The sequence below is a fragment of the Miniopterus natalensis genome, chromosome 12 (assembly GCF_054644295.1).
Source record: "Miniopterus natalensis isolate mMinNat1 chromosome 12, mMinNat1.hap1, whole genome shotgun sequence".
NCBI classification, from domain to species: domain Eukaryota; kingdom Metazoa; phylum Chordata; class Mammalia; order Chiroptera; family Miniopteridae; genus Miniopterus; species Miniopterus natalensis.
The window spans coordinates 64,841,473-64,868,494 of record NC_142092.1 but is presented as its reverse complement, the minus strand read 5'-3'; the positions used below and the strand labels follow the sequence as shown (position 1 = coordinate 64,868,494).

The window sequence follows — 27,022 nt, the reverse complement described above, 5'->3', positions numbered from 1 at the left end:
AACGAAGGAGGTGAGAAGGGGAGTGCTGGAGCGACGGAAAAAGTGTACGGGAGCCACGACGTGAGCTAGGGAAGAATTCCAGGTATCCGAGGATGGAGTCAGGGAACCAGTTCAGCTAAGATATGTAAAAATGGACAGCAGAGGACGGGGCAAAGCAAAGACTGGAAGCGAGGTGGGAAGCAAGAGAAGCCCCTCCTGTTACGCCGATGAGGAGGTGTCTCTGCTTAAATCTGCTGATCTTCATCACAGTGCCTCCTGTTCCCAATCTGAGGTAGAGTAATAATAGTAAATGCTTATTGAGCACTTACTGTATGTCTTATTGAGGTAGGTTTTTAACTTTTTTTTTTTTTTTAAGATTTAAAGGCATTTGTTTTAAAATAATATACTTACATATAGCATTGTTTTCTAATGTTTTATTTAAAAAATTACTTAAAATCATCTTTGATAGCAGACCCTTATAAATAGAGGCATTCGCAAGGTCATCAAACACTGTTTTTTAGATCTGGTTGAGATACTGCGTTTTCGATTTTTGAAAAGTGCTGGCAGTGGAAATTTTACAAGTCTTCGGTTTCATTTCCATAGTTTCGCACAGTTGATTTTTTTTTTCATTTGTTGTGTAGGAATAGCTGTGATCCTAACGATTTACTGTATTTTTTAAAATTAAATTTGTTGCAGTGATATTGGTTAATAAAATTATATAGGTTTCAAGTGTACAATTCTGTATACATTATCTGTACATTGCATTGTGTGTTCACCACCCAAAGCCAAGTCTCCTTCCGTCACCATATACTTGACCCCCTTTACCCTTTTCTGTGGAGAAGTCAGGATGTAGCAATGTTCGCCCTGGGACAAGGTAAGTCAGAATGTCTTTCATTTGGTCAACTCCAGCCAATTATCCTGGAAAATAAAATTCCTATGTCCTGCCCTGGGAACCCTTTCCCTAACTGGGATGGGAAGACTCTTCACCTGCTGAAAATACATCAGATAGCAGCAGAGGGGAAGTGTTTGGGGATAAACTGAAAGATAATTCAGAACCCCTAGATTCTCCTCTCCACCTGGCTTTGAACTTGCTCTGTGATCTTGAGCCAGCCACTGTCCATCGGTTCTCTCATTTGTAAAGTAGAGGAAGGGTGTGAAATACTCTGGTTATTTCATTGTTTACTGACATAAAAATGAAAGTTTCAGCATCAATATCAGTGAAAAGAATCCAGGTTTTTTTGTTTTTAAGTAATACCATCTACTGTTATTACTATTAAATTAATTAGACAAGGAGGCCATTAAACTGAGGTGGTTCCAATGCTTTAGCAGCCTTCATAAGCAAACCAAGACCTATGCCTGTAAATGCTTCGAGGTTAAGAGATCAAAACCGAAGCACAACCCATCACAAACAGCCAACAAGTCAACTGTTTAAGCTATAGCCCATCAGATAATTTCCTGGCTTTGCTTCCAGGATTCTCTATAAATAGTCTTGCTCCCAGCTCCTGTCAGTCAAGCACTTGTAACCACTTCCCATTTGGTGCTGCCCAATTCAATTTTTGCTCAAATAAACTCTTAAAACTTTTAATATGCCTGTTTATCTTTTTTTTTAAAAAAATATATCTTTATTGACTTCAGAGAGAGGAAAGGAGAGGGAGAAAGAGAGATAGAACCATCAATGATGAGAGAGTCATTGATTGGCTGCAGCCTGCAACCCAGGCATGTGCCCTGACCAGGAATCGAACCCTGATCGCCTGGATCCTAGGTTGACGCTCAACCGCTGAGCCACGCCTGGCTGGGCTGCCTGTTTATCTTTTAGCATTACTACAAAAAATGCAGCCCTAACTAATGCCTAAAGACACTATGGATTAATTCTCAAGGTTCACTAGCTCTTTAAAACCAGATAGAGTGCACTTAATGCTTCTGGAATGTCCTACCCAACCATATGCGAGGAAAATTACTATTCATGCTTCAAAGCTGGGCATCAACATCCTCTCCTCTCTAGTTCTTTTTTCCCCCCAGAATTTCCAGGCTTCTATTCCTTTTTATGAGCACAGCTGCATAGGTCTTCCCCTATCACAGGCACTGTGCCTGCGACTGGAGTTTTCAATGTTTGTGTCATTCTCCGCTTTGGTCTAACAGCTTCTCAGGACAAGACTGTGTCAGAATCAGCTTAGTTACCCTGCCTTTTTTGTTAGCTATATATTTATGTCTACTGACTCTTTCTCTGTAATGTAAAGCTCCTTCATTTCTTCAGCCACACATTTATTATTGCCATGCTTGGTAATGCAAGGGAGGAACTCAGAGTCTGATAGTGACAATGCAACGTGATCAGTGATGTGACTGGGGCATTAGTGTTGAGTGGGCACAATAAGAGGTGGCTTTACTCTGTCAGGAACTAGGTGGTAGTGGTGGGGTGTGAGAAGGGCCCCTTCGGAAGGTTTAGCGATGCTGGTATTCCAGAGGTCTGGGGACATGAAGTTCCTAGACCCACTGTGGGTTCTTGGCTTCTTGCAGGAAAGAATTAAAAAACAAGCCAGTGTAGAGTTTAAAGTGAAAGAGTTTACTAGTGAAGCAGTGAGACAGAGGGTGGGCTACTCCACAGACTCTGCAGCCCCTCCCTAATGGGATTTACTTCTTTTATCCAAGCTCTTTTAATTGAGGGGTAGGGTATTCCATGGAGGGGAGGAGTAATCAGGTTATTTCCAGGAAAGGGGTGAGGACTTCTCAAAAAAGCCCCCTGGCCATTTTTGTGTCCTTATCTGGGCTTTCAGATCACAGCAGCTCTGGGTGTGTCGTTTAGCACACTACTGTATTACAATGAGCATATAATGAGGTGAGGGGTCATTGTGAGGTGAAATCCATTGGGGGTTGGTCTTACAATATCCTTGAGAGTCCCTGTAACTCTAATGGGTTACAGCAGTTTCACCACATACCCTATCTCATTAGGACATGATTATAAAAAGTGAGTCTTGGAAGAGGAGCGGGAGTTTATCAGGAAAACAGGGTGAAGAAGGGAAGTCTCAACTGAACAGGAGGTATAAACCACTTCTCACATACCTCCGAGCAGAATGATCCACCTCCACATCTTTATTCAATTCAGGTGGTTCCCTCTGTTGGGAATGTCCACACACTCCTGTTTGGGGAGGGAAGAAATTCCTTACTAAAGATTAGGGGAGTCTCATTTGTTTTGTGAGGCCCTAACTTAATAGTTTTTACATGTGTAATATAATTCAGGGGTCCACAAACTACAGCCCTTGGGAAAATCTTTCCTGCTGTTTGTTTTGATCAAGTTTCATTGGAACATGGCCATGCTCATTCATTTACATATTGACTCTGGTTGCTTTTATGCTGTAACAGATTTAGAGTCACCTCAGTGTGTCAATTTTCTTTCATTGTTCAACTCCAATAATTTTTTAGCCATCATTTCCTCATTCATTGATGCTAACTTTCCATTTATTTTTTACTGCACAGGATGGCTTTCAGCATTCATTTCTACTGTTCAGGCATACCTATATTCCTGTTTAAAGTGTGGCACCATTATGAATTCTCCGAAGTGTGGGAAATTTAATCTGATCACAACCTGGCAACTGTTTTATCCTTCTAAAAAAGTGCAGACTTTCTACTACGCTGGACAGTGATGATCATCCTATGCATACTTCTAGATTTCCACTTGGTAATAAATTCCTGATGGACATGGCTTTCACATTGCATTTTCTTCTGAGAGTAAGTTACTTTGTAATAAGGGCATAATATAGGAGTTGATCTTTCAACACATGCACACATACATACAAATTCCATCTATTTATACCTTTTAATTCTCTGAAATGAGGAGGTCAGGAAGGCAGGCACTTGAATGGGCAATATTTGCAAAGGATGGCATTTAATCACATATGTGTTGAGAGCCCATCATTATGCTAGACTAGTATATAGCTGAAATATATTATGAGCAGTATTGACCATGACCGGACAATTCTTGCTTTCGGACTCATGTTTATTTTGAGGAACACATGAGATAGTGATATGCTGTGGAAAAGGTAAAAGATGACATACATGCCAAATATTACTTTATATTACAAAGCCATTTTTGTTCTCTTGTCAATATTTTTGGTGTAACAAGTAAATTTTACAACAGTATAGCTGTATTTTTTATCTATAACTCATGAGTTAAAATTCTAGGTATGCAGTGGAAAGTGTTTCCCATGTGAACTCATATTGATTCACAGTACCTTGTGGAATGCATCTTCACTCATAAAGAGTACAGTGATCCAATAGCAGTGTCTGCTATTGAGCAAGAACATGGAGTTGTGCCATTTGTTGCAATATATTTGATATCCCAGATAGAGGTGTTTGTATTTAAGTGCTTTGAATGAGATAAAATGGAGTGATTGTTCAGAAAATCATTTTCATTCACCTGCATCACAATTCATCTTCAGTCTTTTTAAAAATGCCAAGTAGAAGAAACACAGTGCTGAGTTATAGTTGTAATTTATTATTTTAATGAAAGAACATGTTTAATAGGAAAAGTCTTTGTGAATTCAGTATCAAATTTAATACCATATTCTTAGACTCATCATCATTTATGAATAGGCACAGAAACTTTTACTTCGTCAAACTCATGGAGTAGGCTCAGTGAAAATTTTAATTAGTGTTGATTTATGCATTTAAAATGATTTTAATGGTGGGGAAAATACATGCACATGATGAAAAAGTTCAAACAGTATGCAATAAAAAGGAGGTCTTCCTCCCAGTAAAGACTCCATCCCTATACTCCTGTGCCCAGTGGCAACCACTATTAAGTTTTACATGTATTTTTCAAAGCAAGTCTATTTACATACAAATATATATACATATACATATATGTACAGACACACACAGAGAGACAAGCAGACACACACACTCTTTTGTACACAAGTGGGGACATACTGTATGCACAGTTCAACGACCTGCTGTTTTCACTTAACCAAATATCTTGAACATAATTTTCTACCAGTGCTGGTGTATCCGCAGCTGCTTTCTTTCATTTTCTCTTAATCCTGTTATCATTTTTTACATAAATATTAACCTTTTTTATAAAGTTTGATGATGCAGAAGGTGACAAAGACATTAAAAGCTGGGTGATAATATCAAAGATGAGCTTATCAATGGTCACAAACATTTATACATGGCAATAAACAGATATGAAAATTCAATTCTTATATGTAGTGTTTATGTATACAACACTCAAGCAACTCAAATTTTCAGCATATGTAATTTGTTTCTCTAGTGCTCTGCTTATTAACTTACAATTTTTAAGACTTTATATTTCAATCTGAACATATAGGTCATTTACAATAATTGAGTGTTTTTAGAAAAATATTTTCTACAAAAGGTTTAGTATCAAGTTTAAACCCTCAATTGCGCCTATGTGATGATTCATTTTCAAATTCTCTCATGTATAATGAAGTGTGACTTCTTATTAAAGGCTTTCTAACATCCTTTAAATTTGTAATACTTCTAAGGTTAAATAAAATCTTCAGTTCAGTTAAAAGAGTTCCCACATTTATTTCATTCATGAGATTTCTCTTCTGAATGAGTTTTCACATGTTTGGTAAGGGATGCATTTTGTTTGAAGGCTTTCCCACATTCACTACATTCATAGGGTTTCTCTCCAGTGTGGGATCTCTGGTGTATAACAAGTTGTGACTTTGCACTGAAGGCTTTTCCACATTGATTACATTCATAGGGTTTCTCCCCAGTATGAGTTCTCTGATGTACAATGAGGTGTGACTTTTGGCTAAAGGCTTTCCCACACTCATTACATTCAAAGGGTTTCTCCCCAGTATGAACTCTCTGATGTTGAGTAAGGCCTTCAATTTGTTTGAAGGCTTTCCCACATTGATTACATTCAAAGGGACTTTCACCCGTATGAGTTCTCATGTGGTAAGTAAGAGATGAGCTATGTCCAAAGGCTTTTCCACATTCATCACACTTATAAGGTTTCTCCTTAGTATGAGTTCTTTGATGTATAATGAGGTGTGACTTCTTGCTGAAAGCTTTCCCACATTCATTACATTCAAAGGGTTTCTCACCTGTATGAATTCTCATGTGTTTAGTAAGAGATGAGCTATACTTAAAGGCTCTTCCACATTCATTACATTCATATGGTATTTCACCTGTATGAGTTCTCACATGTTCAGTAAGAGATGAGTTATACCTAAAGGATTTTCCACATTCCTTACATTCATAGGGCTTCTCACCTGTATGAGATCGCACATGTTGAATAAGATTTGAGCTGTGTCTAAAGGTTTTCCCACATTCAGTACATTTGTAAGGCTTTTCCCCAGTATGAACTCTTAGATGGTCAGTAAGGGCATGTTTATGACCATGGGCTTTGCCACACTGAATACATTCATATGGTTTTTCTCCAGTGTGAGTTCTCTGATGTACAACGAGGTGTGACTTTTGGCTAAAGGCTATCCCACATTCATTACATTCATATGGTTTTTCCCCAGTATGAATTCTCTGGTGGTCTACAAGTCCTTGTTTATGGCTCAGAACTTTCCCACACTGATTACATTCATAAGGTTTCACTTTAGCTTGACTTGTGTCACACTTAGTAGGAGATGAGCTATGGCTGGATGATTTTTCATGTTTCTCTTCAGTTTTAATTTTGTCCTGTTTAGTATGGGATGAGCCATGATGAACTAATTTCTCATGTTTCTTGCCAGTTTGAGTTTTGTCACACCTATTAGATGAGCTACGGTTGGGTAATTTCTGTTTCTTACCAGTTTGATTTTTGTCTTTCTTTGTATCAGATAAGCCATGGCTAAATGATTTCCTGTGCTCTTTAGCTACATCAGGTTCCTTTTGTGCATAGTTTCTTATATGACCAGGTAAATCTAGATTCTGTTTCAAACTCCTTCCCTGTGAATTAAATTTAAGAAGCTTTTTTGGGGAAGAAACTTGTGTTGTAGTCACATTTTTTACCCCCAATGAACCACATTCATGGCCTTTCTTCTTAGTCAGAGTTTTTTTCTTGAATGCAACTTTCCTAAGGAGTTTGTTTTGAGATTCCTGGTGACTCTCTAGCTGGTCATCATCTTGTTGGACTTCTTCTAAAATGGAATTCAATGAGACAGTCTTGTAAATCTTTGCACTCTCATATTTTAGAATACAATTTATAAAGAAATGTGCTGTTGTGTTACTGAATCTTTATTCAAACCTAGTATCCCAAAGTGAATGAAATATCAAGCACAAATGTCCCTATCCTCTTGGATTTGAAGGGGAGGTGCTGTAGTAAAAAGAATAAAAGAAAATTGACAATAGTGATTAGAAAAAGCTTTCACTGTTTATAAGTATGACCTTGTATAGTGGGATAAAAGATGAAATATACACAAGGAGCAGTGAATAGGCAAGAGATGAAGTTAAAAGAGCTTGTGATTGTAGTTGACACTTTTTGAGGTCTCTCCTCAGCCCAAGCTTTAATGACTGCCAATCCACCAATAGTATTTGACTCCCATAGCCTGTACTATAGTAATCCAGTTCTCCATGGTCACAGTTGGAGACACATCTGACTCAAGCCAAGATGTCCAATAAGAGTCTTCCTCCTAAAAATTTAGACTCTAGTTAGTCTCCACTGTGTTCTTAAATTTTAAAATAAGACAAGTACAATAAATCCATATTTTCCTGTGTAAACAGAAAATTCATCAGTACAAAGGATAAAGCATACATCCACAGAAAAGCAAAGATGTAAGATCACATGTCTTTAAGGAGACCATTTGCATAATCTCAATTTCCAGTCCTGGTTCTAGGCCCTGGTAAGGCCTAGCTGAAGTACCTGCCTTCAGGTTACAAGAGATCTACCCATGTCCTTATAATAAATTCCTCTATTTACTTAGGCTAGCTCAACTAAATTTTTGTTATAGTACCCCAGAGATCCAAAATAGAGAAAATATGGTAAATCCACCAAGGAGTGCTGAACAGGTTACAGGTGACTGAGGCAGAAAGCAAGAAAGGGTATTCCACTGCTACCATCTATGATCAATATAATAGTCTCATTCCTGTACTTAGAAAACAAACAAAACAAAAAAACATACAGTTTCTCTGTAGGGTTTTATCATATGCTTTTACCATGATAAAATTCACAGTAACAAGATTGGCAAACAAACTTTATACCATTTGGATGTACAGTGTACACACACACACTTGTTTTCCAATAGTTTGCTATGGAGTGTACCTGTGTTCCTGTCAGGTCACTTGACTATTGCAAATTACAAATTTTAAGCTTATTTCCCAGCCCTAAGTGATTGCTTACATTCTTTCCTCCACACATCATGCAATTATACATTTTAAGATACCTTCTCAACCCATGCTTCCCTTCTCTAAAACCATCACTCACATTGACAGATGTAGGAAGCCATATTTGTACAATTCAATCCAACTTCTAGTTGAAAACAATTGGTTGGACAGTGGAAAACACCAGGCTCCAGCTAGTCTAATAATAGTCTTTCTCCTAAGAATTTAGAATTGAAACCCAAAGACTTACGGGGGAGGCAAAAGAGAGTTTAGGGGGGATAAATGGTGTTTGTGTGGGAGGCAACCAATGGATGTGTCTACACTGATGTTTCTCTCTCTCCCTTCTCCCTGCCTCCCTTCCGATCTCTCTAAGAATCAATGGAAAAAATATCCTCGGGTGAGGATTAACAAAAAAACAAAAACAAAAAATTCACGAGGTTTTTTGATTTGCTATTTGAAGGACTGGTCCCTCTGATCTTAGGAAATTCAGGAAGTCTTAGAAAATTCAAGGTCAGGGGAAACTTGAAAACATATTGTGGACATTCTGCTAATTTGGAGCCTAATGACATAAATAATAGCTGAATATTTAAATGTTTAGTGGCCACACCTAAGATGAATTTTTTAAAAGAGGGATTCAACAACTCTACCTAATAATTGAAGCAATTTATTTATGTGATAATATGAACCTGATGTGGCCTATGTCAGTGAGAATCGAGTGGGGAGAAACCCAGGCACTGAGGAGAGAATAGTAAGAGAGAAGGCAGAAAACAAAGAGTCATAGAAACTCCATAGTAGACAGGCTTAAAATCAGAGTAGACCCTGATAAAAATAGGGAAGGTGAAAGGAAGTTCTAATTTAGAAAGAAAGATAAAGCTTTCAATTCTGACACTCTGAGAAAGAGCTGTCTTGTAAGTAGGTAAAGTATGAGTGCAACACAAAGGAATTACATATATATCTGGGCAAGATAAATTCATCTTGGAAGTTACCAGTGTAGAATAAAAAGCGTGTATTTGCACAAAGGAGGAGTCCTTGGCAGGAAATACCATAGAAAAAAGAATAGATAGTAGAAGACACACCTCAGGGATAATTCAGCAAAGTGAGAAGGAAGAGAAACTGGTGAAAAAATGGTAAAGAAGCACTCAGAGCATAAAATCAGATTCAAGTGGTATAATTCAAGCTAGGTAGGCAAGAATTTCAGTCTTATCAAAACTATCAAAATGCACTGGAAAGTAAGCCGTGGTCATTTTAAAGTCAGAAATTTAGATAGAGACATGAAATCTCTGGCATTTGACTGCAAAGGTGAAAGAGAAAATGTAAATGATGCATTACAGACCACAGGTCTAGAAGATTTCACAGTGAAAGGAGGAAAATGGAAAATAATTAGGGTCAGGAGCATCGTACCAGAGACTTGGAAAGAGGGCAAATCTAAGAATGTCTGAATATATAAAGAGAGAAATCTTGTATCATGGGATATCATGAGTGTTAGTGGAGAAAGAGAGAAAAACAGGATATTAGGGAAAGGGAGGATAATTTTTAAAAGCACTGCTTTAAATAAGGTAAGCAGAAACGAGGTTCAGAGAATAGCAAAGAGGGGTCACTGTTTCTTCTGAAAGCTGAGCAATGGAGAGCATGGATAAGGAGAGGCGGCTACATGGAACGGTCAGTTAGGTATCTAAGGGGCTAGTCCCAAAGGTTTAGAGCTCTGGTTTTCACCTTTTTTCCTACCACAACCTGAGTGATGTATAAATTGTATTATTGTTCCAAGGAAGGATTACACCTCCCAGTCCCATTGCCTGGCCATTTGAATCCGCCCTGTGGAAACATTATACATTCCTACCCTGTTGAACTCAGGAATGGTCAGGAGATCCACTCTAACCAATTAACCAATAAAATGTGAGCAGAAAGAGGATATCTACCACTTCGAAACAGTGATTTTAAGAGTCATATGTGGTTCCACTCAATCTTCTTTCCCTCCTGCCATGAGACCAGAATTTGCCAAGCGGGAACTGTTCTTTCAACATAGGTCCACACAATAATGTGAAATAGGCTGCAGCCTGAGCAAGAAATAAATCTTTGTGTAAGCTATTAAGATTGTGGGATCATTCCTTAATGGAGCATAGCGTAGCCTAAGCTGACTGATACTTCCATAAGTAACAATAACTTATAACTATAGTGAACCTCGTGTGAGAACCTTTCCCATAGACAGGTTCACAGAAAGAAGAAATATTAGAATCTTCAAAGTTAAAGAATCTCTGTAGTTTCAAATCCTCTTCCCCCAGGAGAGTCTGATATTTTTCTATTGCTACTTCCTGATAAAGAAAGAAGGATCAGAGATCTTTAAGAAGAATTTGAGAATAAATTATTCTTTGAATAATTCCAAAGTTACTGCTAAGAAATTAGGAACTTACCTCCATTGGCTCCTATTTGCTTGGGTCTTGCTATTTCACCCGGATCACCTTGTCTGGGTCTCTTCCCCTTCCCCAACCATGGCTCATCTCCTTTTTCTAACTTGGAGATCATTTCTGGTTTGGCAGCTTGATACCCTGTTCATGAGAAATTGCAGACATTGAATGTTAGAACCACAAGCATCCCAGAAATCAAGCCCTAATATTTGAGCTTCAGAGCCTTTAAAGGATAAAAAATATACGGATTTTGAGATTTCACAGTGTGGATATCCATGTACCCCATCTCAGTAGACCTTCCATTTTGAAGGCAAGGGCACAAGTATCCTGCGTAGTACCCAAAAGGGATTAAAATGCCTTGACTTGATACCGAGAGAAGGTATCACAGTGGACATATTTTAAATTACAAAGGAATTGCACTTACCCATTGAGGTGAGGTTGCTGTAGTTCTCCAACATCACATCCTTGTACATGATCCTCTGAGCAGGATCTAGCTGCTCCCATTCCTTCTGGGTAAAGGCCATAGTCACATCTTTGAATGTTACCGATCCCTGTAATAGCATATTCTTGTTCAGTCTAATGTTATGTACATTAGTGAGCGTTTCAACAGATAATGACTTGTTCTTGCCTGGCCAGCATGGGGAGCATCAACCCACGAACCTGGAGGTCACGGTTCGATTCCTATTCAGGGCACATTCCCGGGTTGCTGGCTCAATCCCTAGTAGGGGGTGTGCAGGAGGCAGCCGATCAATGACTCACTCATTATTGATGTTTCAGTCTCTCTCTCTCTCTCCCTTCCTCTCTCTGAAATCAATAAAAACATTTAAAAAAAATAACAATAATGACTTGTTCTTACCTTGACCATTCACTGTTGATCATAATGTTATATAGGATTCTCTACCCAATTTTGAATTTTTTCTTGAGAATCAAAAATAATATTAAGAAGTGTCCCTACTATGGACTAAATGTGTCTTGTCCAAATTCATATGTTGGAACTCCTGTCCTCCAATATGATGGTATTAGGAGATAGGGCCTTTGGGAAGTAATTAGGATTAGATGAGTCATTTGGGTGGAATCTTTGTGAACGGGATTAGTGCCCTCATAAGAGTCACAAGAGAGCTTGCTTCCTCTCTCTGCTCTTTCAGCCCGTGAGGATAGAAGTCTGTAACTTGGAAGAGGTTACGTATCTCAAATGGGCATCCAATACTGTCAGTTTTCTATTCCTCTTTCCAAGATGATTATGCCAAACATTGTCAAAGTTCTTTCTCTTTGAAATCTCCAATATATACTCCTTTTCCACTCTCAGCTGATGAATCTGCCTTATACTTCAAAGAGAAAACAGACACAAATGGACAAGAACTACCTTGCCTTGTTACCACCCATTCCACTATCCTGTTTCCAAACCCATACAATCTATCTTCCCTTCTGGTAAAATGGAAGAACTGCCCTGTTTCTCACCTAAGGCCAGTTTGTCCACTTACGCTCTGGATCCCATCCTCAATTGCCTTTTCAAGGACTTGCCCCCTGCAGTCAACCTTGTTCCCTTCTGAACCATTTTTCCCTTTCTACTGGGTCATTCTACTTAATATCATTCATCTGAAGAAAACCTCTCTTAATTGCATGTCCCATCCAATGTCAACTTCTCTGCTCCCTTTACCAACAAAACTAGTGTTACCTATACTTACCGTTTCTACTTCATGACCTTCCATTCTTTCAACTCATCCCAACAGAGTTTTATGAATCCACTAAAAGAGCTATAATCATTCAAAATAACCCTTGAGCTACATCTTGCCAAAGTCAAATTCTCTGTAGTCATACTTCTGGGCCTCACAAGAACATAGGACACAACTGATTTTACTCCCACTGTTTTGGAAAGCTTTCTTCCCTATGCTTTTTTGACACTACATTTGCATTCCTCCTACCTCAGCTCAGTGGCTACCCCTCTTTTTCTCTTTTTTGGTTTTCTATCAGACCTCTAAATGTCAGAGTGACTCAGAGCTCTGTCCTCGTCCCTCTTGTCTTCCCTATCTGCCTTCTCTCCCTAGCTCATGCCATCCAACCTTATGGCTTTGAATACCACCTTAATGCTGATACCTTTCAGATCTGGATTCCCTAGCCCAGACCTCTCCCCAGCTCTAGATCCATGTGTCTAACAACTACACATCTCTACTTGGACATGTAACAGGCATCTTGAGAGGGCCTAAAAACAGAACCCGTCATCTACCCTGGCCCCCACTGATACCCACCGAACCCGGTCTTCTCCAACACAACCCTCTTCCAGAAAACGGAATCGCCATCCATCAGTCCCTTCCGGTGTGAATCTTGACTCCTCGCCTCCCTCTCGTCCCGCATCAGTCCACCGGGGAGGCCTGGCTCGTCTCCAGCCGCCGTCCGCCTGTGGCTCTTCATTTCACTGCTACACCGGGTGCCCAACCATCACCGCTGCCTCCCTGTAACTCTGACACCAACGCTGCTAGCGGACCTCCCCGCGGCCCTGCGCGCCCACAGGGGCAGCCCAGTTTCCCGCCACCGCAGCCGCCATAGTCGCTGGCTCCCACAGACACCCCAAATTGTGCACCCCGCACACTCCCCTAATATCTGACACACCACAAAGCCGAGGGTCTGATCCCCGTAGCCTTGCAAACTGACCTTTCAATGCCCTCCACAGTCACAGCCCCATCACTGTCACCGCAGACCCCTCAAAACACGAGTTCCTTAAACTGTCGCGCTCAGAGACCACACAGACGCGCTCATCCCTGCCACCGCAGGTCCCTCGACATGCTGATCCCCTCCCCAAAGGCCCTCGGCATCGGCTGCAGTTGCCAAACCGACCGTCTCCACAGAAAACACCGACCCGCACTTCGACCGCCTCCGCCCGCCCGGCCCGGCCCTCGCGCTCACCGCCGCGCTGCCCCGCGGCTCGGACGCGCTCGTCCCCGGCGCGCGCCCGGCCTCCTCGGCGGCCCTCGCGCTCATCCTCCGGCCCGCGGCCTCTGCTTTGTCAGAACCGGGTCGCAGCGGGCGGCGGGCCGGGCGGCCCACCCACCCGAGCGCAGCCTCGGCGGGTCCCGCCGCTGCGATGGCGGCGCCCCTGGAATCGCGCGCGGGCGCCGCCATCTTGGCCGAGGCTGCGCCGTACGGCGGGGAGCGGGGCCCCCCGGGGGCTAGGAGGCGGTGCCCCGGGCTTGGTTCTCAGCGCGACCTGCTGCGGTGAGGCGCCAGCGGGCGGGAGCCCGGCTCGGTTCCTCACCGCGGTGCCTCACTGTGCCGACACCCCGCTCCCGGCCCCGGGTTTCACCCCAGGACGCACAACTGGGAGCCGCTTCCCCGGACCCCCCAGCGCGGCCAGCCCCCCGGAAACCGGGAACCGCGACGCCGGGCGCGGGCTGCGGCGAGCGAGGGCGAGAAGCGGAATGGCGGGGAGAGCCCGCTCGGGCAGATGCCGCTGTTTCAGAGCGAGAGGAGACTTACCTTTGGAACAGCTTTGAAATGCATGCCGTCTTTTCATTGACGACAGAACAATACAGTTGTTAAAGCAGCAGCGGTTAGGTGAGCACCACAGCCCGCGTGGAGAGCCCGCACGGATGGAGACGTCCCACCCCGGTTGCCGCGCAGCTGGAGCGGCAGTTCGTCGGGGCGCTGGCCCCGCGTCGGCCCCGCCGGACGGTCCGCTGAGGGCGCCGGGGCCGCGGCGGGGGAAGGGCCGGGGAAACTGGTTCCTTTCTCCGGACACGAACGTACCCTGCGCGGCGCCGTCCGTCCGGGTGACTGGACGAGTTTATCCCCGAGTCGGCGGCGGTTGCTTTTGCTTTTCCCCCTCAGCCTTCTGCCCGAAGACGAGCCCCGGGCGTCCTCACTGAGCCCCGGCGGCGAGGCTCCGCGGGTCACGGGTTCGATTTGGGCCGAGACGGGCAGCGCTGCAGGTCCCGCCCCGGCCCAGCGCCCTGTGGGCGGCGGCCGATCACTGTCCGTCTGTCTGTCTCTCCTCTCCCCCCTCCACTTCCCCTCACGTGAGGATTCATAAAACAAAGATTCCCGAGGCCCCCTAGTCTCAGGACAGTTTCTGCCTGGTATCCCTAACTTATTACTGAGTTTTTTTTCCTAACAACAAAAATTATGTTTGTCCAACAGATCACAGCGCTGTTTCCCACTTATTCTCAAGCCACCCCGGCAACGCCTGCCCGAGCCCTCCGGCGTCGGCCCCGGCGCCCAGCCCCGCACGGGGGGAACGCGGCGAGGGCGGCTTCCCACGCGCGGGCTCTGCCCGCGGGACCCCGCACGGGGCGCTCTGCAAATCGCCCCCATGCTGCCTTGGACAGGGAAGCCGCGGCTGCACGAACGGTAGCCACGAAGCCAAGATTCGGAACTAGGTGCCTGGCCTCAGGGCTCCTTCTCCTGTGTAACCCTTGGCCTGCAGGTAACCTCTGAGCCTGTGTCTTGGGAGGATGTTTCTTGAAGAGAGGTGCTTAAAGCCAGAAGCAGAGACTCTGTGCGTGTTCATCGCTAAGTACAATGACAGGGGTTAAAACGGGAGGTTTCGTCCTGGCCGGTGTGGCTCCGTCGGTTGGAGCTTCGTCCCAAACACCAAAAAGGCGGCGGGTTCGATTCCAGGGCAGGGCACCTACCCAGGTTTCGGGTTCGATTCCAGGGCAGGGCACCTACCCAGGTTTCGGGTTCGATTCCAGGGCAGGGCACCTACCCAGGTTTCGGGTTCGATTCCAGGGCAGGGCACCTACCCAGGTTTCGGGTTCGATCCGGGTCAGGGCACCGTGCGCCTGCGGGAGGCAATGGATTTTCTCTCTCCCCCCCCCCCTTCTCCCACTTCTTCTCTCTAAAAAATCAATTCAAAACAGTTTTAAAGGGAGAATGTAGGTTTGCTGGTCGATTGCATTAATACATGCCGGGGGGAGAGGCGAGGCAGGATTGGTGGGGCGCAGTGACAACGCTTTCAGAGTAGGCACAGAAAACGAGAAAATGCTCTGTGGGAAGGAATTCCTTTGAAAGGAGAAGCGTCAGGTCAGTGTTTGGGCCGCAGGCTGGGGCCACAGGCTTGCACAGCAGCAGCCTGGTGGGAACGGCCCACGCGTGGGTCGGTGTAGCAGCGGGGAGCTCACACATCCGGAAGCCGTCCATTGATGTGCATGTGAGCTCACACCGTGTGCGCTGTAGGTATGTCAGTGAACGTGAACTTGATAGCTGCCAAAGCGCAGGGCAAAGAAGAATGATCAGGATAGGAAAACCACTAGAAAGATAAGAGACTCGAGAGGCTAACGGGTCACTCGCAAGTGCAGCGGCTGCTCCACAGTGGCAAAGGTTCGAAATATTCAGGAAATTTATTGCGACTCAGTGGAAGCGAATGGACTGAGAGTCAAAGCCGTGTTCAATAACAGAACACCCCCCAAACTGCCCGGCGTGCTCATTGAAGGTAAAGCTTGATTCTGAGTGGGCTTCTACACCTTCACCTTAAATCCATTCTCAGGTAAAACTGAAACACGCACAGCTGCCTTCGAGATACAGGCTGTGATGAAAAGGAATAGATGAACCCACTCACACACACACAGCACACCTATGTTTCTTCAAACGGTTTCGTTTTCATATAAAACAGGAAAACATCGGATGGGGAGAGGTCCCAATCAATGGCAGTCCCTGTAATCTGAGCCCCTAGGAGAACATAAATGTTTTCCTCTGCAAACTCGGCCTCCAGGCTGCCCGCTGGAAACCTGCCCCTGGGCCCTGAGCTGGGCCCCCCTGGGAGCTGAGGGCTGGTCCAGGCCCAGCGGTGTTTCCGGGGTTTCGGCCGCGCCCTGGGGGGAGGCGGGTCGTCCAGGGCCACCTCTATCGCACCCAGTTGGTGGAAGAGCCTGGAAGTCAGGACCTCCCGGGGTGCACGGGCTTCTGGAGACAGGTGGGGGCGCCGGCGCTTTGGAGACGCGGGCCTGCCCTCTGGGCTGCCCCGGCAGCCTCGGGGCCCAGGGTTCTCGCCAGACTTCTGGGCAGGGTCCTCCTGTGGTTGAGTTGCGGGGGAGGGTGGGCAAAACCTGTCCATTCCCTCACCCCACCAAGCCTGACTGGTGGCCCCTTCCAGGATCTGGTGGGATCCACTGCCAAGTCCTGGGCCTCCCTCTCTCAGCCCTTTAGGGCTTTAGGAGCATTTCACCAGGGGCAGTGTCTGTCCCCTCCCTCCTCTGGGCGCTGACTTGCGATTCAGGGCAGGTGTCCATACCCCCACCTCTGCAAAAGCACTGCCAGACACCTACCTCCTTGGTCCCCTTGGGTGGAGTCAGGCTTGTCCTTTCTTCTCCCTTGGGTGGGGGATGGTCGTTCCCTCACCTTCTCTTCTGGGTGTAGGTTTTCTTTGTCTAGACTTCCAAGGGAGCCATCAGGGCTTCTCCTCGGCTTGTGCCTGGAGCTCTTAGCCACCTGGCTCCGCCTGGTGATCTCTGGAGAGGAAGCCGGTAATGAGCGAGTGGTCCCTGACCTATCTCTGTAAGTCTGAGGGAGAGTGGATTAGTGGAGGTTCCAAGTCTGACCTGAGTTCATGAGAGCCCCACCCCCAAAGCCTGGCTTCTTCCCATGCCCACTGCCTCCAGGGGCAGCCTTTCCGGTCACTGTCGATGTACCTCAGCTGCCTGGATGCCCGCTCCAGGAAACCCTCCCTCAAGTCCAGATCCCAAAGGCGGCAGAGCCCACAACCAAAGGAATCTGGCCTTCACCTTGGGATTTCCCTCACTTTCAGCGTATGAAAGTTAAACCTTCTGGGGTTTGCTGCTTTGCCCACCCTATAATCTCCAGAAATAATAAATAAATAAGTAAAAAGGACAGGAGCTTAGAATCCCACCTCCTCCGCAGTGGGAGCCTTCTTCAGTCTCCATGATCTTCCTCCGCCTCTCATAGGGGTGCGAATCTTCTTTTTCTCCAATGGACAGGTTTCCCTCGGAGTAAGTCCTCTCAGATTCCCTGTGGGAACGACCTGGTCTTCCTGAGTGCTCGTGGCTAGGCCTCCTGCCACTTGTCACCCCTTCCATTGCATCGTCTGCCACCTGAGCAAGCTGTCTGGAGGCCTGAGGAGTGAACCAGGCAATGACTAGGTGAGCAGAGGGCCTGGCTTCTTAGGAGTTTCCCAGGGTCCCCTGCTGGGTCACACCATTGCTTCGGGGTGGTGGCACAGGGGAGACCCCGCCCACCACCGGGAAGTGGCTTGATGGGATCAGGCACCTATTTGGGTCTTGGTCCCAGCTACTCTTTGCAGCCTTTCCCCCTGCCTGGCAGCAGGCAGAGGCAGCCTCTACCAGGTGTCTGCTTCTTTTTCATAGAGCACAAAAGTTCAATATTTAATACCGGTCGCTCTCTTGTGCACTGGGTAGGGTTAATACTCAGATTTTTCAAATTGGTCCTTATAGGACAAAAAGGCATAACAGGATTGTTACAGACATCAGCTGACAGAGCACGTTCTGCCCAGCGGGCATGGCTCAGTGGTTGAGTGTTGACCTATGAAGCAGGAGGTCACCCTTGGATTCCTGGTGAGGGCACATGCCGAGGTTTCAACTAGATCTGCAGTGGGGGGGGGGTGCAAGAGGCAGCGGATCAATGACTCTCTCTCATTGATGTTTCTCTCTCTCCCTCTCCCTTCCTCTCTCTGAAATCAAATAAGTAAGTAAGTAAGTAAATAAATAAATAGAGCACGTTCTGAGAACATGGGATTGATCATCTCGGAAACAGTATGAATGACACCATGTCACCTGGAGGTGTCCTTTTCCCCCAGTGCTACTTCATCAGCTCAGGTGGGTCCGAAGGAGCTGGAGCATCGCCACATTCAGCTGTCTGGAGAGACAGACACCACTGGAGAACAGCACGTCGCCACCCTTTACCAGAAGCAGAGGTGGGACTGGGGGGGTGCCACCGGGAGAAGGGGTAGCTTAACCAGCTGGCTAACGACAAGAGGAAACCAAGGGCAAGCTCCTGGAGCTGCAGGAGCTGCAGGTAGCCTGAGCTGGTGGCCAGCATAATGAATTGCATGGCAAGTTCCTGGGGGCTGCCCAGAACCCTGCTGGGGAGCCCACTACAGCCCCCCACCCTCACCCCTACCCCCAGTCTCCCAGGCAACTGCAGCTGCTCCTAGCCTGGGTGACCTGGGAGAGGCAGCCTCTCTGACAATGTGGAGCCTGCCCTGCTGCACTTGAGAAGCCCCCGCAGGGCAGACCATGCAGCTGCTGTGTGAGATGCAGAGCCCCCAGGGGGACCCGGGCTTGATCACGGGGCTCTAATAACCTGACAAATAACCTGACACTACCCTGGAGAAGTGGGGCCAGGGCTCAGCCCCACCCAGTCCCTGCCACCCAGTCCCTGTCACCCTGTCCTATTATTTATTATAATACAAGAATGAACTTATTCATTCATAACATAGGGCAGAGGAAGGAGGCGGGGACAGGGTTGATTGATTCAGCTCCTGTTTGTTTTGTTTCATTTCGGAACAAATGAATTTAGCGATAAAAACCAAAACCACAGCAAAAATACAGGGAGGTTGCCCGGCCTCGAGAATTTCTGTGATCCGCGAGAGGACCGCGAGGGGGCGCGCGGCGACCGCTAAACCGTAGGCTCCGCTCCCCGTTCTCCTCCCACCAAAGGCCAACAGAGGGCGCCCGACTGGCCCCGGCACCAACCGGCGCCTTCGGTGGGTGCGGGAAACGCCCGCGTCCTGCGTTAGGGCGACGTGGTACCGCTTCCAGAGTGAGGAGAGAGCCTGGTTCGCCGCTGGAAAGGTTGCCCATGGGTGGGGGGCACGCCGCCCAGGCTTCTCGACCCCCTGGGGGCTGCGCAAATAGTGAGTAAAAAGCTGCCTTTCCGGGTCCTGACTGCCCCTCCCAGCCTAGATCTCCCCGCTTTGTGTGCAGATCGTGGTCGCAAACACCAGTGTCCACCCGTGCGTGGGCCCCCGATCTCCACGGAGGAGCGACACCGTGCGGGGCCGCGGCGGGGCGTGTGCACAGGGACTCGGGGAGCAGCGAGCGCGCTCGCGGCATGAGGGGCGTGGCCAGGGGATGCTCAGGCCCGTCGGAGGGGAGCCAGAGGCGCTCTCGCTGGGCAGGCTGGAGCTCCAGCGTAAATAATGAGAGCAACAGATTGAAACACATGAAATGAAACAGTAATTCTTGAGTCTACCAGGACCTGTCTACCCATGTAAACAGGGGGAATCGAAGAATGTTTCACTTTGGAATAGTAACTAACCGTAGGCGCAGCGATGCAATCAGCACCAGGACTTTTTCCATCGCTTTACGCTAGACTTTCTAATAGAACATTTTAGCGAGACTGACTTTTACACTTTATTGAGGCGATTGGAGGCTCAAAACCATCACATTCTGTACTAATTTTTCATAGTCAGGACTGTGTCTGGAGAAATGCCGACCAATTCGGAGAAAGGAGAAAGGTATCTCTGATCAGGGGGAAATATACAAATATTGGGACCTTCTGGTTGAATGTGTCAGGGACACAACCTATGCCCGGGAAAAACGTGTGACATAATTGGTGGGATTTTTTTGGTGGAAATAGTGGATTTTACAACCTGCCACCATTGTCCATCATATAGCTGGCCACTGGCATTTTTATGTCAATCTCACCTTTTCCCAATAGTAATTTCATAGGCTAGATCCCATCCAAATGTTTGTCCTGTTTCAGTAATGTCAATAAAATTTTCTTTAATTGTTAACACATCGTTTTATTGCAAACATGCTTAAAAATATGACTCATGAGTTCATGATAGGCTACATCTGTCATACAATCAAAGAGTAGAGAGAAGTAGTCTTCTTAACTCACATTGGTATTTCAGATCTCACATGACGTCCTAGGAGCATAGCCTACACCGCGATCTCCTGGTGCCTGGGAGGGCGCCACACCAGCTGAGCCACACCACACCGCCGGCTGGCTTCATTTATTTATTCAACAGACATTTATTGCAGGTTTACCTGGGCCAGGATCTTGTCTAATTACTTGGGGTATGTTGGTAAATAACTGCTTTGCTGGGAATTTCCGAATTTCATCCAGAAATTCTACAAGTAGTTATTTACCAAAGAAATGAACACAGTGTCTACTTCTCTGTACATGAATATTCATAGCGGTTTTATTCATAGTGTCTCCAAAGCGGTTGTAACTCAGATGTGCACATACATGTTATGGCATGTTCATTCGATAGGAACTACTGAGGAATACACAGAAACAAATTACCGGCACACGCAAGAGCATGGGTGGACCTCCAAAGCATCGTGCCGAAGGGGAGACCCAGATGGAAAAAGCGTATTCTGGGCGGTTTCAGTTACATGATCTTGTGATCTTCTGAGGAGTAAATCATGTTTGGCACAAAACATGGCATCGAAAATTACTCCCACTTTATCTGCTGTTTTTGTTTCTCTGATTTTATCGTCTGCAAAGCATCATTTATTAAACTGCCAGGTTGGATATTTTACAACTACTCTGTTTTAGAAAATCATGATGAAACCTGGACCAGTAATGGCTGGTGGCCTTTGGACCTGCGAGAGTCTCCATGACAGGCGTCCCTTCTCAAGGTAGGCACTCAGTGGGGAGACCTCATTGTCAAGTTCAAAGTTCAACTGGAGACATAACAGGTAAATGCCCGTGTCCTGTCCTGTTTCTAGGCCCCACACAGATCAGCACAGGCAGATTGCAGAGGGCTCCTCCACCCTGAAGGCCAACTGTATGCACCAAGGACAAGATGCTGCACGGTGTCAAAAAAACTGCGAGGAGGGCCCAGGACACTTGCAAAGAGGGCTATTCCTGTCTGAAAACCTCCCAGCAGACACTGTCTTCACTGTCTTTATGCTCAAAGAGAGGATCCACACACTTCGCCAGGATGCAACCCTGCACTCCACAGTGTCCTTGTCATTCATCAGCAGGTAACTTGGCCACCCAAACCTTTTCCTCACTCTCTGCCTCATCTCCCCAAGGTGTGGCTGCAAGGGGAACACTGTCACCAGTGATGGCTGGCTGTCACCTTGACCTGCCATGGAGTCAGCCAGTGGGAAGAGCCTGCCTGGCAGGGGCTTCCCTTCCTCAAGGTGTGCACTCAGCAAGGAGACGTCATTGTCAAGTTCAACGTTAAACCACAAACATGGTGGATACTTGCAAAGCACTGGCCTGATTCTAGGACCGACCACAGCAAAACCCACATCCCACTTGGCGCTCACCCAGCACTGTGTCCATGACCACATGCTAGACATTGTTCCTGTTCCCAACCCCCTTCTGGGGATGATGTTGGCAAGAGATGTGCCCAGGCAGAGGTCTAATGTTGTGTCCCTGGCTTTGAAATGTCTCCACAGTGGTGGCTGGGAAGTAACCTGAATTTCCTGTGGGTACATTGAGATGCCTTGTTTAAAGCCATAAATGGCCCTGGCCAGTGTGGCTCACCTGGTTGAGCATCGCCTCATGTACCAAGAGGTCACCAGTTTGATTCTATTTGGGGCACATGCCCGGGTTGCAGGCTCAATCCCCGGTAGGGCGTGTACAGGAGGCAGCCAATCCATGTTTCTCTCTCTCTTCCTCTCTCTAAAATCAATTTTTAAAAAAACACAAAAACATATTAAAGCTGTAAATGCCAGGTGCCCATCCTTGTAGTTTTGGGTAGACTTTTCTCATTGCATTAGCTCCACAAACCTCCTATTTACAACCTGGTTGATGACTGACTTGTCTGTCAGAGTCAGATTTAATATCTGCCTTGTCCTAGAAACACCTCTGATTTCTGAATGGCTTGGGCTCTGCACAGAGTCAGACATACTCTTGGCTCAGTGCCTTGAATCTTCTGGATCCTCTCCTGTCCTCCAGGGTTGACGCCCCTGAAACAAATGCCTCCTTACATTTTTGTGTTTTTTCAATGGATAAATCCATTTATTCCGAAATAAAACAAGTAGGGGTCGAATCAGCTCCGTCCCCGCCTCCTTCCTCTGCCCTATGTTATGAATGAATAAGTTCACTCTTGTATTATAATAATAATAGGACAGGGTGACAGGGACTGGGTGGCAGGGACTGGGTGGGGCTGAGCCCTGGCCCCACTTCTCCAGGGTAGTGTCAGGTTATTTGTCAGGTTATTAGAGCCCCGTGATCAAGCCCGGGTCCCCCTGGGGGCTCTGCATCTCACACAGCAGCTGCATGGTCTGCCCTGCGGGGGCTTCTCAAGTGCAGCAGGGCAGGCTCCACATTGTCAGAGAGGCTGCCTCTCCCAGGTCACCCAGGCTAGGAGCAGCTGCAGTTGCCTGGGAGACTGGGGGTAGGGGTGAGGGTGGGGGGCTGTAGTGGGCTCCCCAGCAGGGTTCTGGGCAGCCCCCAGGAACTTGCCATGCAATTCATTATGCTGGCCACCAGCTCAGGCTACCTGCAGCTCCTGCAGCTCTAGGAGCTTGCCCTTGGTTTCCTCTTGTCGTTAGCCAGCCGGCTAAGCTACCCCTTCTCCCGGTGGCACTCCCCCAACCCCACCTCTGCTTCTGGTAAAGGGTGGCGACGTGCTGTTCTCCAGTGGTGTCTGTCTCTCCAGACAGCTGAATGTGGCGATGCTCCAGCTCCTTCGGACCCACCTTCTCTTTCATGAGCTCTGTAAGGCGGCTCTGCAGCTTGTCCATGGCCACCTGGAGGGCCTGGTGGGTCTCCACAGGCACAGCCCCCCCCCAGCCATACCACTGGCCGGGGGGCTGGGGTCCAGGCTGTGCTGGGATGGGGCTGCCGGGTGAGCCAGGCGCCAGCAGCATAGCTTTTGCCCCTTCAGCGGCCCTCGCAGCCGCACCTGTTCTTCCCCAGCACTGGCTAAGGCCGTGTTTTTTAAAAAGCCACCATGGCCTCTCAGCTCTCTAGGTCCTTTGCATGCTCAGCTCTGGCCAGGGAGCCTCCTCTGTAGCCTCCATCCAGTCATCTCATTCCACAGGCAGAGCCATGAGGCTCAGCTGGGTGTCTAGCTGCTGGTTCTGTTGGTTGACAGCCTCCAGGGGCCCTGGGTCTCCTGAAACTCCGGGCAGGCCATCTCGGCCTCCACCTCGCCCTGAACCTGCTCCTCCTGCAGCTTCTCCGTGAGCTGGGGGTGCAGCAGGACCTGCTTCTGCAGTGTCTTTGTCAAAGGCCCGCGGCTGCCAATAGGCTACCACTGGGGCAGCTCAGGGACTGGTCCCGCTGCTGCTGCAGACTGAGCCTCTCGGCGCTTCAGCTCCACCGTCTCCTGCAGCTCCCCCGGCTTCTCCTGCACCCGGCCCAGCTTCACGGCCAGCTCTTTCCTGACAGACTGCTCCATCTGAAGCGCACTAGTGGTCTCCATATTCTTGTTGCTCAGCCTGACGAAGCCCTTCTGCAGCTCAGCCAGTTGCTCCTCGAGCTCGCGGTTCCGGGGGAGCGCACGCCTGATGGGGGTGCGGTGCTTCTGCAGGCCCTCCAGAATCTGCCTGCGCATCTCTCCCTGCTCCCCCAGCGCTCGGCCTCCCTCTCCTGCTCGGGCCGCCGGCAGCCGCTGGCCCTGCTCCTTCCCGATTCCGGTGACTCAAATCTCCATCGTCCTGAATCTGGGCCTGCAGCCGTCCTGCCAGGACCCCCAGTTCCTGTTGTAGCTGTTCCGCTTTGGCTTGTAGCCGCCAAGCCACTTCCGAGGGCCCTGCTGGGGGCTCCTGCCGTCGGAGGGGGACAGCTATCTGGTCCCTGAGTTCTGAGAGCTGGTCTCCAGCTCCTGCGCCGGACTCACGCTGCGCTTCGTGTCCTCCCTCAACCTGCACGTCTGCTCTGACATTTGGGGCATCTTCTGTCGCCAAATGGCATTTTCTGTCAGTCTCTGCAAGCTGGTCTCTCTCCACCTGCAGCTACTTCAGCAGATTCTTCAGCTGCTCCACGCGTGTCTCCGCTGTGCCCGCGCCTCCGGGGCCTGCGGTCGCCCAGCCTTGCTCTCAGGGCTTTCAGGCTGACTAGAGAATTGTTGCAGCAGGAGCTCTGGCATCTCCGGCTCCTCCTTTTAAGGTTCTTCCTTGTCAGTCACCAAGACCCGAAGCTTCTCCTGCAGTTCTGACACCTCCTGCTTCAGGTCCCCGTTCGTTCTGCGGCTCTTGTGTAGCTCCCGCTTTAGGGCGTCGGGGTTTTGCTGGCTCTTTGTGGCGCCTGTCCGCCCGCCTCTGCTGCGCACCGACGGCACATGGTGCACAGTGTGTGCTTGGCATCTCCCAGGCGCAGCTGGGAAGACTGCAGACCAGCGAGATCCCTCGCCTCTCCTGGCTTTTTGCCCGGCTGCTTGTGGGGTATGGGCCAGGGCCGTCTGTCAGTCTGTCCTCTCAGACGCTAGAATCCCTACAGCCTCGATATGAACCTGTAATTGCTCTCTCAAAACCCTCGTTCCTACACAAGCTTTTGCTTATATTCCCGCTTCTCTTTTTCTAGCCGGTACTAATGGAATCTCCGGGTCGCGTTGTTTCTCCAGAGCCTCGGCATTAGCAGAAGATGCTGGTCCCTGCGCCTTGACGAGGGCTGCAGACTCACACGGGCCCGCCGAGCTGCGGGAGGCTGCCGCGGGCTCGCGGGTGATGAGAGGGCACCTTCAGACAGGACCAAAGCACCTTTCTCAGGACCCCAGTTCCAGTGGATGAAGTAGCACGGGGCAGGGGGGGCACTGCCAGGTGACATGGTGGCATCAGAAGGCAGGGCTGCAGGAGCGGCGTGGGCTTTGGGTGCATCCTCAGGCGAGGGACAACCATGAGGAGTGGCTGTCTCGGCTCCTGCCAGCTTTCGTCTTTTCTTCCTTTGCTTGTGCAGGGACACTAATGCCTCGCCGCCGCCAACATTCTCTCAACTTTTTCCTGGCCTCGGCCCATTTCCTCTGTGGAGCTTCTTCCGACGTCTTGGGGAGGGAAGGCCTCCTCGTATCTTGAATGTGCTCTTTAGTGGAGCGGGCGACAGGCACTGGGAGGCCCCACCCCTGCCTCGCCTCTTTGATTCTCTCCCTCTGAGGGTCTCCTGGGGTCTCTCGCTTGAGCTGGTGATGTATTCTTGACCCGTTTGCTGTTCTCGTGGCCCCCTGGCCCCCTTAACCCACGGACTCCCTGAGATGGGTGCTTGTTGTGAGAAGCTGGATCATGTGAGAGGGTGGAGTACAGTGAGGAGAGGGGGCCCCAAGATAAAGTGGGGGTGTGCGTGAGGGTGGGTTCTAGAGTCTGGTGGTGGTCTGGGGGTAGAAGGGAAGAGGCAAGGGGGGGGTCAGGTGACAGGTGGACCCTGACCAGTGTGGGATCCAGTGGTAGAAATGGATGAGAAACTGAAGGGCCCCTGTGCCGGAGGCGAGGCAGTGGAAAGCGAGGGGTTTGTGGGTGCACTGGAGGGGAGAGGCAGTGTCGTTGATGACCCCATGGGTGTGAGGCAACAAAGACAGGGCTGACCCTTCCCCTGTCCCCCCACACAGAAGGCCTGCTTCCCTGGTTGCTGTCCCACCCCTCAGGGCGGAGATCTGCTGTAGCTTCCCCATGAGCTGACTTGCAAAAGAAGGCTTGTGCCGGTGTGTGCGGGAGACAGGGACATCCAGGAGCCCCTCAGGGACAGGCGAGCCTGGCAGGGGTACCAGGCCCCACGTCCTTGCCTTCATGACACTCCGTCATCTCTCATCCAGGCTTTGCTTCCACAGCCCCTTACTGATGGCTCTGCCATTCGTGTCAAGGCCAGGCTGCTCCGGAGGCCGGTGGGCTAGGTGGGAAGAGGGACACCTGAAGTCACAGGAGAGAATGCCCACCGCTCCCGAGAGAGTTGGTCCCGTGCTGTGGTAGGGCCTCTCAGGGGAGCTCTCAAGGTGGGGAGATGCGGCCCAGGCGCGGGGGTGATAGCTGCAGCAGGCGGATCTCTCAGCAGCTCTGGCCTGTGGCTTTTGGGTAATAGCCCTGGTCCCCCCTGGTGCCTGCCGGGTCCTGCCGGCTTCCCTGGAGTCGAGACTCAGTCTTCCCTGAGAATTCCCAACTGGCTTCTCTCTGTTCTTGTTGGTGTGAAGAGGGGAGGGGGGAAAGGAAGGGCCTGTCGGGCCAGCTTTTTCGGCCTGGGCCCCGGTTCCCTTACCTCGTTGTGTTCTTTTAAAAATGTTGGTTAATTTCTGAACTAGAACAGGGAGAGCACCTCCAAGCCCCCACACTCAGCGATGAAGGCCAACCCCCAGAGCTCACTAAAGTGCAGAGCAGCCGGCCGCCTTCCTCCTCTGTCTGAAACATGCCGCAAAGAGCACACGAGGCTCTGTCTCGAGCTCCAGGCCCACGGCACAGTTTCGGGACAGTCATAAAGGGTTATTGATTGCAGGGGAGGGGACGCAAAGGGGCACATGTACCTAAGGTCACTTTGTCATCAGCCAGCCTAGGAGAACCCACCACCCC

The 27,022-nt window shown here is 48.6% G+C and overlaps 1 protein-coding gene, 1 long non-coding RNA gene and 1 pseudogene across 4 annotated transcripts; 1 reads left to right on the top strand and 2 right to left on the bottom strand.

Moving 5' to 3' along the window:
* Window positions 1-4,452: 4,452 nt before the first annotated feature.
* ZFP37 (ZFP37 zinc finger protein) lies at window positions 4,453-14,327 on the bottom strand. Its single transcript, XM_016210929.2, has 4 exons — window positions 14,127-14,327; window positions 11,080-11,206; window positions 10,662-10,796; window positions 4,453-7,073 (listed from the first exon to the last, which is right to left on the bottom strand). The coding sequence occupies exons 1-4, from the start codon at window positions 14,148-14,150 to the stop codon at window positions 5,524-5,526; spliced, it is 1,836 nt and encodes a 611-aa protein (XP_016066415.2). The 5' UTR covers window positions 14,151-14,327; the 3' UTR covers window positions 4,453-5,523.
* Window positions 14,328-17,441: 3,114 nt separating this feature from the next.
* On the top strand, window positions 17,442-22,578 carry LOC148091871 (uncharacterized). Of its 3 annotated transcripts, XR_015715448.1 has the most exons (4): window positions 17,442-17,743; window positions 18,315-18,436; window positions 21,129-21,211; window positions 21,302-22,578. It is a non-coding gene; the product is annotated as an uncharacterized LOC148091871 (long non-coding RNA). The 3 variants fall into 3 exon arrangements; XR_015715447.1 differs by lacking the exon at window positions 17,442-17,743 and having other exon boundaries at window positions 18,239-18,436; XR_015715446.1 differs by lacking the exons at window positions 17,442-17,743; window positions 18,315-18,436 and having other exon boundaries at window positions 20,720-21,211.
* Window positions 22,579-22,700: 122 nt separating this feature from the next.
* Window positions 22,701-26,266, bottom strand: LOC148091870 (golgin subfamily A member 2 pseudogene; annotated as a pseudogene).
* Between the last annotated feature and the right edge of the window lie 756 nt (window positions 26,267-27,022).